At 39.4% G+C, this 12934-nt stretch overlaps 1 protein-coding gene across 1 annotated transcript in view; it reads right to left on the bottom strand.

Moving 5' to 3' along the window:
* HMGA2 (high mobility group AT-hook 2) overlaps positions 1–12934 on the bottom strand; it is a 177588-nt gene that overhangs the window by 156465 nt on the left and 8189 nt on the right. The window contains exon 3 of the mRNA XM_006886063.1: positions 4336–4386. Within this exon, the coding sequence (XP_006886125.1) occupies positions 4336–4386 (51 nt within the window). The remainder of the gene's footprint in view (positions 1–4335; positions 4387–12934) is intronic.

The raw sequence follows: 12934 nt of genomic DNA, 5'->3' as shown, positions 1-12934 counted from the left end.
ATAGTGTTTTCAATAATTGATATTTTGGAAGCAGCTTTCCAGGTCTTTCCTTCTAAGGAATGCTGTTGATAGCTTTGAACAGTCCAGTTAGAAACAAGGTGTGTTATCTATTTGCACCACCCACCACAGTCTCATAAGTAGAAGAGAAAAATCGGGTCTCACTTAGACCTTACCTCCTTTATCTCTCTTTCTCTCTCTCTCTCTCTCTCAGCTGCTAATCCAAAGGTGGCCCCTCTCTGGCAATTACAATCCACCAGTTCCACAGGAGAAAAATGGGCAATATTCTCCCTTGCAATGAACACCTTTCAAAAATGCACTGGAGGATCAGCCTTGACCAGGTTCCAACTAGATTATAATGTTTTTAGTATGTGGCTTTTTAATTTCTTTTAGGAATTTTTGTCTTTTATCCTTTTCCACGAACACACACATACACACACACACACACACACACACACAAGGAAAGTTCCAGGTTAGCTTATCAAAATAAAGTCTTAAATCTAATTCAAATTGACAGCAAGCGAAAAAAAGGAAAGACAATAGTAGAAACTCTTATAACTAAAATCTAGTTAACAGTCACTGATACACCAATTAGCCAATTCTCCATTTCCTCCGAAAACAAAGGATATAAATTACTCTCCTACACCTAGAATACTTTTGGATAGCATACTAATTAATAAGCCCAGGCATAACAAATAGGAGAATTATACTGTAGATAATTTGTTGTCAGACTTTTTCCATGAAACAGTAAGATTCAGCTTTAAAAAAAATAATTTTAAGAAATTACACACAAGCAAAGTTAATTGAAATTGCAAACTGCCTGCCCAGGAAATACAAAGAGTTAAAAAATACACCCCTAACTCAAGGAAAACTAGTGAATGACACTGCTGGAAAGAATTGAACTTACTATAAAGTACAAGCCCATTTCCTATGGAAAATACAGTAATTTATTTCTTTAGTATAAGCTTTCCAATAAAGAATGCTACTGAATTCAAAGTCTTGCTACAACTGGCTGCATACTCTACCCAACAGAAGATATACAAGCAAAGAGGAAGCATGCTGTCTAAAAAAATATATTTACAATTTCCTTCTATTTCCTCTTCTAAACAGAACAACTCTTCTTTGGGGACTGAGTCAGGGGAATGTAACAATACACCACACAACACTTTCTATTCTCACAGCCAATAAAAATTAGAGCCCATGAGAATCAATCAGCTATTTCCAGAAGGCAAGGGTTTCTGTGGTAGAAGTCTCAGATGGAATTCTCACCCAGCATAAGCATCAATGTTTGGAGTTCAGATCCCCAAGAATGAGCAAAAACCCATTATGGAAAATGAACATATCTATTTATCTAGCTGGCTAGAGAGATCCTTTAATTGCTTTGCACAATTATAATTGTGGCTGCAACTTCACAAGGGGTCACTATGAACTAGAATCTACTCAATGGCGTCCAACAACAACCATAATATATGTATGTGCCTATATATATTTGTATCTGCCTCACTTTGGGCACATAGCTAGGAGAGATTGGTCCTTAGAGAAGGATATCACACTCAGAAGGGTGGTTTCTGCGCTCAGAAAGCGCAGAAGAAGTAGATGCGGATGAGATAGATTGATACAGTAACTGGGGCAACGGGGGTTGGTGTGTCAGAATTTGCGAGACTGGCTCAGGACAGGGAAGGGTTCAGAGCTGCTGTACAGAGGGTCGCTATACATCACAGGTGACTCAATGCCACATAACAATAATAACATACTATGACAAGTTTGGAAGCAGGAGTTGCATCCACTTCCTAAATAACATGCCTTTGGAAACTCTATGAACTTTGATAAATGTTGATAGTTGTAGAGGGGCTCCAGGTCTTTTGTTCATAGAGTCATTATGAGTCATGCTCGACTCGAAGGCAATCAATAACAATATATATTTTTATATTTAAATCTATACATTAGACTGATACTAACTAAACTTTGGTAATATTCATTAATTATATCAAATTATAACAACACCTTTGTTTCCTTACTCTTCGCTTCTTTTGTTATTACCTGATAAATCTTTCTATACCACGAGCCTAGTATGCCAGAGTTTACATCATTATTTATGATTACTCAACAGCAAGCCCAATCCACCAAAGGATGAATGCATGAACAAGTTATTTATTTCTCTCTCTCTAAAGATAGATAGATAAATAGATAGATAGATAGATAGATACATAGATACATAGATAGATAGATAGAGATATATAGAGATAGAGACAGAGATAGATATATATATACACACACACACACGCACACAACACACTCTAGTGACCTAGTGGCAAGAAGCTGTGCTGCTTTCCCAAAGGCAGGCAGCTTTAATCCACCTGCTGATCTGTGAGAAAAGAATTGTCAGTCTCCTCCCATGCAATTCACTGCCTCTGAAAACCCGCTGGAGAGTCAGCTATGGGTTGATTTCACCTTGACAATACACAACATCATACATTCATATATTCATATACACAATAGGATATAAATTAGTCATACATAAAGTTCTGATACATGTCATAGTGTGAATAAAACTTGAAAACATTATTTTCAGTAAAATGAGTCACAGAAAAAAAAGGAAAAATATTTCAAGATCCAACTTAGATGGAATATAAAAAGTAGATGAGTATATAGAAACTAAAATGTATTAGTAGATTCAGGGGGTGGAGGAGGAAGGAGGAAAAAGAGGACGCATTGCTTCAGGGACACTGAGCGGCTGTTAAGGATGATGAAGAGGAGGATGGGTGAACATGATGAATATCACAAACGTCCCCGAGGTGCACATGTGAAGAATGCTGCAATGACAACTTGCCACGTCTATATTTACATCTGCCACAATAAAAATTAAAAAAATAAAAAACAATTAAATGATATGCATGTCTTCAGAAACTTTGTACAAGTAAGTATTCCTTGGATTCTGAATAAAATCCATTCCTAAAAGTGACATTAAGAATTTGGAGGTAAGTCAAACCAAGTGCATATGATTTTTATTTAGTGCAATGGGTTGCTATGAGTCAAAATGCAACTTGATGCCTAGCCTAAGACAGACACTCATAGGGACAGTGAATGGAAACTATAGGAGGTTGGAGGGAAAAATTCTCTAATTTTCAAACCTTCTTAGAATGAAAAAGACAGCCAAAAGAAGTAGTGAGTTCCTCAACATTAAAGATAATCAAGCATATACCAGATCACCACCATCTAGAGGGTAGGTTTATAGATAACTCATTCGTTGAACCGCATGACCTTACCCATTACACGGAGATACTTTTAATCTAAAGATCATTCCCATTTGCTTATACTAAGAAATCTAATCCCAGCTTATGTTGAGCAGAGGGGAAAAAAGACAAGATGAATAAATTAAACGAAAGGCAATACCCAAGTATAAATAGAAAATGATGTTGAACATGAGGAAGAAGGAATGGCAAACTAACAGGAAAATATAATGCAAAATCACAGGGGGAAAAAAACAGAAAAGGTGGGGCATGAAGAATAAGCGTGGGGTCTGAGGAAAGGACAGCCAAAGAACACCATGGCAGACAACGCTTTTGAGAAAGTGGATATATTCTTTTTAAGATGGGTTTCTCCTTTATAGGTGTCAGAAACTGATCAGAAGATCATGGTGAGTGTAGCAGGAAAAGAAACAAGGTATACTATTAGGGCTGCTCTTACGCTATTACTCAATTTCTGGCTTCAAAGGATCTCAGATCCCTGTGTCTGTACAGCCCAGTACATTAGCAGGGATACAGTTGTCAATGATGTCAGTAGGTGGAGAAGTGGTAAAAACTAGAAAAACAAAGGCCTATTTTTTAACAAAGCTAATGTTAAGAAGAAAACAGAAACCACCTAGAAAACTCATTTTCAAAGCTAAGTCATAGAGGAAATGGGGGGAGGGGGGCAGGGCAGAGAATGGTTTAAAAGTTATCTCATGCATATTTCATCTGAATTTTATCACCATTTGTAATCTACTTCCAAGGTTTTATAATACCCTTTAACCTTAGTTACTCAACCCACTGAACAAGTCATCTCATTGTTAGCCTGTTTGAAGGAAGAGTGGAGACTCTTTTCATGTCGATAAGAGATAGAAAACAGAGTCACTCCCAGGAAAGAAAAATGTTGAGTAAACTCCTGGAGTCAATGGCAAGAAGGGGTGATAATCGACCGCCTGCCTTTTAACCCTTTACAAGATGCTCCCAGCAGAAGCCAGAAGTCCATGTAATGGATGAACTAAAAGCTTTTTGTTCCATTACAATTTTTTTTAAACTCAAATTTTTCCTTACAAACCCAAAGGATACGAAACAAAAGCTGTATTCTATTACTCACCCATTTCCTAGGTCTGCCTCTTGGCCGTTTTTCTCCAATGGCTTCTGCTTTCTGCAAAATGAAAAAGGAAGTTAAATAGCTCCTACATGACATTATTCATACATGCTGCACCAAGGGACACATTTCAACAAAAATGTTCTGTTTGCAGATGAAGGATAGGATTGTTTTAACAACCTCTTCCTCCTTTTGGGTTTATCTTTGAATAGACTATTTATCCCCATTGTGGGGGGTTTTCCCCTCCCATTTCATAATGTAAAGGGGTATAAACTCATTGGCTCTAAAGACAGCTAACTCCTTTGGAATGCATGAAAAAGAGATTTTGCTTTTCTTTTTTTCCATCATTTAACACAATCATTCCTTCCCATCCATAATTACACAAATGAGTATTTTTAAAAATTAATGCTACTTAAATGAACAAGATTTCTTTCACTGTCTCAACTAAAGTGACGAAATTAACCCTGAGGTATTGCTTGGCAATTTACAAAGCACTTTCACTTACACTGCTACTCTAAAGCATGTCTAAGTGTTAGACATACACAAGCATTCTAATTCAAAACAACAAACATTTGCTCACTTCTACAGGGCTAGTTTCCTGTGTACTGTCAAAAACAATCACCTGTCAATTTACCAACCAAAAAAAAGATGCTAATGGCCTAAAGCAGAGGGGGGCAAAATAATAAAATGTGACAGAAATCAATTCCCTAAGAAATTAATGAGTATCTAAAAGAAATAAAGATTTAGTGGTAAAGAGTGATACTGACAATCCAAAGGCAAGCAGTTCAGATTCACCAGTTGCTCAACCAGAGAAAGACTAGCAATCTCCTCCCCCGCAATGTACAGCCTCTGAAAACTCACTGGAGCATCAGCAATGAGTCTGTTGCATACTTCCCGGCACATTAACAACAATTAACAAGTAAAAGTTTACATTATTAATTATAATTTCAAACAAAACACAGACCTGACAAGAATATACTTTTCACTAGCTTGACTTGGCTCCACTCCTTTAAATACAGCTTTCTGATTTCACAGTTGTTTTTCCACTTTTGAATCAAATTTGTACACTGCAAATTAATCGTTTCTGGTTTTTTCACTTTTACTCCAGTACCAAGCACACACCAACACTTATGCACTACACACACATGCTGCTCTGTGTATAAAAGGCTATTACTTACATATCGGGGTGGGGGGGAAAGAAACATGAACTATGATAACTTGCTTCATGCTTTACTTTTGTCACCTGAGTTAGCAGCCAGCATGTAGTTGGTGTCATGATACTAAAATCCTATACCATGATTTGGCATCCTATACACTGCCTTGGGAGACTTAGTGGTTAGGAGTTGCACTGCCAACTCAAAGGCAAGTGGTTTGAATCCACCAGCTGGTCCACAAGAGGAAGATGGGAAATTTCCTCCCATGCGATTTTACTGCCTCTAAAAATCCACCAGAGTCAACTCTAAGTCAATTGCAACTGAATGGTACATAAGAACAACACATACTGCCAAATGAAAATCTCTCTGTCTCTGCAATCTGCCTCATAAAAGTATAGATGGTAGACCAATAGACAGGTAGATCCAAACTCAGCCAAGGTCACTGATCCAAATCCACTAACTTTGAGTCAGTTCCAACTCATAACAATCTTACAGAAAACAAAGGAGAACTATCCCATGGGCTTTCTGAAGCTGTAAATCTTTATGGGAACAGACTGCTTCATATTTCTCATGTGTAGCAGCTGGTAGGTTTCAATTGCCAACCTTTAAATTAGTGACTCACTGTTTAGTTCACCGTGCCACCAGAGTTTTTTGCCATATGGACGTTGTTGTGAACCATCGAGTTGGAACTGACCCACAGCAGACCCTCCAACATGTTTTCAGAGGCAGTTAATCGCACAAGAGGAGACTGCCCATCTTTCTCTCTTGGAGTAGCTGGTGGATTCGAACATTGTGCCTGCATGATTGCTGTGCAGCTTCTTACCACTAGGCCGCTATCCCTATATGGACGGATAAAATAAACTGCAAGATTTTGTACCAAATAGAATGTCCTGATTTGGCATTTTTATCATATGCATTGGGGACCACTGGTGGTCTAGTGTTAAGAAGTTGTGCTATAATCCCAGAGGCATGCAGTTTGAATCCCCCCGTTACTCTGCTGGAAGATCAGTTCTCTCCTCTCATGCAACTGCCTGCATCTGAAAACTCACTGGAGGGTAAGCCATGGGTAGGTTCCGACTTGACAGCACACAACAACAACAACAACATCCTATGTATTACCCAAGCTCTCTTTAATTGTAATATAACCAGTAACCAGCTGCCACTGAGCCAATATTGGCTCAGAGCAGCCCCATGAGTATTAGAGTAGAATTGTGCTCCAGACTTCCCAGTGGCTGAGGTTTTGGAAGTAGGCTGCCAGGCCTTTCTCCCAAGGTGCCTCTAAGTGGATCACCAGCCTTTCAGTTAGCAGGTAGGCTCATTAGACACTAATTGAGCATTTACAATAACTACTGCAAGCACTTGGCAAGGTCCGTCACATCCATCCTGTTTAATCCTTACACTGTCCTGTAAGGTGAAAAGCAAATGACAACAAACCATTGCCATGGAGTCGATTCCCATTCACTGTGGATGACTAGATAGAGTAGAGCAGAGGAGACCTGTCACACAGGATTTCCACAGATGCAAACTGCCACAGCTTTGTCCGGATGAGCAACTAATAGGCTTGAACCGTCAATCTTTTGCTTAGCAGCTGTGTATTTAACCACTGTGTACTTAAGATGCCTTTCCTGTAAAAACTCAAACACATTTCTATTAAGCCAGAACCAATTCACAGCTGACCCTCTCCAGTGTGTTTTCAGAGGTTGTAAAAAGCACGGAAGTTGACAGTTCCTCTTTCTCCAGCCAAACTGCTGGTGCATTCAAACCCCCAGAGAAGAACCACCTCTGGGTTACAGTGCAATTCCCTATGGACAAGGCCATCAGAGCTGCCGAGTCCCTATAAAGGAGGCACTATTTTTGTGTCGAATTATAAATTAGGAAATGAATCTTAGCTGTCCCAAAATCACACACAAATCTGGAAAGTGGCAGAACTGGAACTTAAAATTAGTTCAGTTTGACTCTAAAGACTATTCCATCCTCCTAAGAATGCTGCCCTTATAACAAGCATTTTCAAGGAAGAAAATATTTTAGGAAACCAAAATTGTCACTGATTCAGCTAATTTCCCAGAACAAGAAGAAACCTGGTGACCTTTGGAGCCTCCGCCTAATTGTCGGATTTGAGCTTCCTGAAAGCTGTTTTATTACTTTTGAATGGCTCCTTTATCATCCAGGCTCAGTGGCATTGTCTTACCTTCAGTCACTGGGAAATGAATTAAATGCAGTGAAAGCCAGGCTTGCCAGTGAATCACACTTCTTAAAAAGGGACTGTCTCGAGGAGACTTTAGGAGTGAGTGAGTCCCTGAAAACCAAGACTCAGTTTCATCGATAATGTGGACATGATTTTTCTTCATGAGGAGTCATGTAAGTTCTGGGAAGTGCCTGAAGTAACTTGTTGGATGGCATCAAGTGTTCTTATAACCACCCTATGAACAAGAGATCAGAACCTTGCAAAGTTCTGAAGAAGTTAAATGCTCCATAAATGTTCTTTTCCTCCCCAACAATATATAATCCTTATGGTTTTCCTACAAATCAGTCCAACTTCATAGTGGGATTGGTTCAAGAAATATTCCATTACACTCTCCTGTCACCTGGAGAATAATACCTTTAAAGTCAATGGCCAGTGCACAGTGAGTTATAAGAGTCTAATAGTGAGGCAATACCTGATTAAATCTTTGGGAGCAACTGTAAGACTGCCACTTACCCGGAAGTTAATGACACAAACAAGACAGAAATCCTTCTTAATGGAAGTTTGGAGAGAGGGCCAGCCTGAGAAGGCAGTCACTGAGCCTGCAATCTAAGGGTCCTGCAGCAGGCACTTTCTAGACAGCTGAAATGTTTCTGGGGCTCTGATGGGATCTAAGTCCATCTGAGCCTGTTGGAGAGAAAGTTGTTTTCTAAAAGGGTTTCAAAGTCAGAGAAAGCAAATCCCTCCAAGAAAGCAAGCTCCGTGAATAAAATGGCTTTTAAGGGAGCAGCTCGTTTACAGCAAAACTGGTTCAAAAATAAAATTCGCACCATTAACTAAAGGGCAAAATAGCACGATTATCACTTGAACTTGTTAAAAGCGAGCTTGCTCTCAGTCCTTCAGGCCAGTGTTACATGTAAATTGAAACCCTCTACTGAGACTACATCTAGAAGAAACACATTAGCTGTGCTGTGTGGCAGCGAGCTGGGAGGTTTTCATTGTTCTTTAAAACCCACATTATTTAATCATTCTAATCAAACTCCACAAAAGCTGCAGAACAAGCCAAGGTTTTCGTTTGTAAACCATCACAGATCCAGGACCTGCAAATATCAGAAAACACTGGCTCGGACAGTTTTTCCTGTGTTTAATGCTCTTCAGGATATTATTTTTCAATAGAAGACAAACAAAACATGCAGGGGGCTTGTTTTGTTTTTAATATCAACATATGCAATCTTATAAAAGCGTGCATTTCGTTTTCCTCTGCCAGAGTGAAATTTGGTTCTGGGCTACAAACTCCCGTATAATGGAGACTTAACTTGTTCTAAGTATTTATTGCTTATTTTAGCGCACAGAAGGGGAATGTAGAGGTTAAGAATGCTGCATTTGCAAGAACTGATATTTCAGACTATTAACATCACTAACATGCTAATGTTTGTGCAGCATAAATGTAGTCTAAAAGTCTGGTTTTCCTTCTTAATTGTCTTAATCATACTTCTTAAGTTAAAAAAGTGTAGATTCCTAATTTTAGGTTGAATTTTATGTTTTTTAAAAAGTTATGAAGATCAGAGTGTTAAGTGGAAAATGCAAGTATTTCTTTCCATAAGAAGTTCAAACAGCTCAAATTTTAAATGGGTTGGGAGGTAGGCAGGGAAAAATAAAAGAGTATCTCATTTAATAAATATCTCTCTTGACTGGGACAGTGCACAGAAGGTGCCCAACATTTACCTGTCGAGCAGAGGAAAGGTGCCTGTTGTCTTGCTTATTGTTATGACTTCTAAAGCTTGATAAGACTTTGGAAAGAATGCAGTCTAAGCCTTTCATTTTACAAGGAAGGAAACTTCTAGATGAATTATAATCCCCTAAAACATAGCCCAATGGCTTACTTGGGGACCACCAGAGTCTGTGCATATCAGTTGCAGTGGACATTTTCAATTTTTTTATAAGCTTATAACAAGTCGCACCCAGAGATTTCTGAAAATTTACCTTCCAATCTAGCTTTCAGGTCATTGGAGAGAATATAAGTTTAGTTTCTAGCAAATACTTAGATGATATTTTATAGTTCTTTGTAATCGTGAGAATAGACCTTAGAATCTAAGTTGGAGTGAGATGCAAGTGCTGGACTGAGTGTTTAACTTTAGACATGTCCCTTTATATCTCTAATCACTGTCTTCTCCTTGGTGAAATGAAGACCATGATGCCTGCCTCTAGGGATTAATGGAGCAAACATGCATGTAAAGTGTCTGACAGAAATGACATTTAGTAGCATGGCAAGTGTAATTTCTTCCCACTCTTCCACATTATAAAATGATACCCTTGAAAGGGAACCCTCACAATTCTGCAGGTTTCCACAGTCATTTCAGAGCTCTTAGTTAAGTAGGACAGCAATTAGCTTCCCCTGTTTCTCAAATGGGAGGTTAAGCGACCTGTCCATGTTCTTAAGTGGTAGAAAGGAGATTAAATCTGATTTCAAGGCAATAAAGAGTCTGTTCTTCTGGGGGATATTCCTGCATAAAATAAAATAGCTCTGTGTGTGTGTGTGTGTGTGTGTGTGTGTGTGTGTGTGTGCGCGCGCGCACACACACACACACACACACAAAAGTGCTTCTGGAGTGGAAATCAAATGAGTAAGAGCTAAAAGTAAACCATTTATATGTTTCACATGAAGACACAAAAAGAGCTGGGATTGATTGGTAATTAGGAGGGAAAAGTCACTCCTGATTTCAGGTCAGATTTTGAAAACTATTAATATTCTTTCTATTCTAAACCAATTAATATTTTTATAAGCATTGCAATGGCACAGGAAAATCAGACTTTGCCCTTTTATCACTAAGAAGGTAGCTCTGGTGGATTAATGGTAAGGCATTGTGCTATCAATGCAAACATACATGATTCAAATCCATCAGATGCTCCACAGCAGAAAGATGGGCAATCTCCTGCAGGGAAATTTACGCCCTCTGAAAGCCCACTGAGTGTCTACTGTAAGTTGGCTCTGACTTTATGCTACACAACAACTACTAAGAGAGAGCTGTGGTGGCCAAGTGGGTAAGGAGTTGTGCTGTAAACCCAAAAGGCAGAAGGTTCAAAGTCACCGGCTGCTCTGAAGGATTCACAGCTTTTGCAAATCTGCTGGAGTTGGCTCCACCAGTAAGTTTTTATAAAGATCATGCAGTTGCGCGCGCGCGCACACACACACACACACACACACACACACACACACACACAAAAACACGCTAGCAAAATAACAACCCCGGGAAACATTTACCATCAACTCCCATGTGGCTGCTATGAAACAGCCTGTCTTTACCAACAAAAATGTGCAAACCAAGGCTAAGGCACCAAACAAAACAGGTGCACTTTTGAAGTTTAAGATGGTGGCTTGGGGGTAGAAGCTGAGCTGCCAACCCAAAGTATATGCAGTTTGAATCCACCAGCTGCTCTGCAAGAGAAAGATGGGTAATTTCTTATAACTTTATAGTACAACTTATAGACTCTGAAAGCCTGCTGGAGTGTCAGCTCTGAGTCGGTTCTGCCTCCACAGCAATGTGGCTTGTGTTTTATACTTCTTTAGCACGCAGATAAATCAATAGCAGTGCTCGCTTCGGCAGCACAAACGCTAAAATTGTAATGATAACAGAGAGGATTAGCATGGCCCCTGGGTCAGGATGACTTGCAAATTTGTAAAATGGTCCATATTTTCCTTAAGAACAAATACTGCATCAGAGCGTTATTACAAAAGTAGAAGAATAACTGAGAGAGATTTGTCTAAAAGTTCAAAAGGGGAAATAGGAGGGGGAAATTACCAGGATGGGAGGCTAGTGGGCAGATGAAAGTGAGGGAATAAAAAAGATTCAATGCAAACTTGGAAAGATGGGTGAAAAAGAGCACAGATTAATAGTAATTAATTACATGAAAACCCAATGTAAATGAAAGATTATATAAAACGCAGTGTACCTGTCCTGCATGACACACAGTGCATATGAATGACTGCAAAAAATAAAAATATATAAAAACATACATGGGAATTCAAGGTGGAGAGCACTGAGAATGGGTAGGGACAAAATCACAGGGTTCCACAGTTTAGGGAATGGAGGGAAGGGGGTAGGAAATAGGAAGGATTCAGGAAAAAGGCAGGGTAATGATGGGCAAGGTCCAATGGTGATTAATTTTATAAAACATAATGCATGAGAATGATTATATGAAACACAACATGAATGAAGAATACTGTGAAACACAATATATACGAACTTCATAAGCAAAATAATAAAAAAGACATCAATAGGAATTAAAAAGAAGAAAGTATCAATAGTCAATACATACAGAAGATATTTCTAGTATCATTAAAGGCATAAAAATAAAAAATATGCCAAAAAAACAAAGAAGTATCAAATACATAACCTTCTTTCAAAAAAAAAACAAAAACACCAATAGCAACAATGCCAGATTTCACAGGTTCTTTCTGAGCAAGTGGAGTTGCTCTGGAGTCAGGGGCCAACACACAGCAGCTTGAGGTACGCTGCTAACGGAAACGCCACCCAATCGTGCAGCCTCCCTGTGACGGAGCAGAGCCTGAACCAGTGTGATCCAGACGAGTTTTGTTGACCAGTTCTCTGGAACAGATTGCCAAGTCTTTGCCAAGTCCCTCTAGCTAGTCTGCCTGAGTTTGGAAGCTCTGTGGAAACCTGATCAGCATAGAACACCAAGAAAGTTTTCTCTGACTAAAGGGTAACAGCTGGGCATCATGTGCATTGGCCCAGAATCAAACCAAGTGCTCCCACACGGAAGGCAAGTGAGCTATCTACCACGGACCTCCATCGCCTCATGACTGCACTATTGGTGGTGCTGTGTGCTGTCACGTCAAGAAACCCTGTATGTGATCAGAGTAGAACAGTCCATTCACAGGATTTCTCAGGCTGTAATCTTTCTGGGAAGAGATCACCAGGTCTTTCCTACTAAAGAGTGGTCAAAGAATCCTTCTGACTTCACGAACCCACTAAAACCCAAATTCACTGCCATATGTCGATCCGCCTCAGAGCTACCCTATAAGATGGAGTAGAACGGCTCCCAGGATTTCTACAACCGTAAATCTTTATGAGCACCAACTATCACTTCCCCCCCTAGCACAGTAGCTGGCGGATCTGAATCACCAATTATTTGGTTACGAAATAAGGACTTTAATCATTATCCCACTAGGGCCTCTAATGACTGCACTAGTTATTGTTGTACCATCAAGACAGCTCTGACTAATAGGCACCCTGTCTATTCACAACAG

Source organism: Elephantulus edwardii, unplaced genomic scaffold (assembly GCF_000299155.1).
Source record: "Elephantulus edwardii isolate Elephantulus edwardi_28Jun2011 unplaced genomic scaffold, EleEdw1.0 scaffold00047, whole genome shotgun sequence".
In the NCBI taxonomy this organism is placed as follows: Eukaryota; Metazoa; Chordata; class Mammalia; order Macroscelidea; family Macroscelididae; genus Elephantulus; species Elephantulus edwardii.
This window is presented reverse-complemented; position numbering and strand designations above follow the sequence as displayed.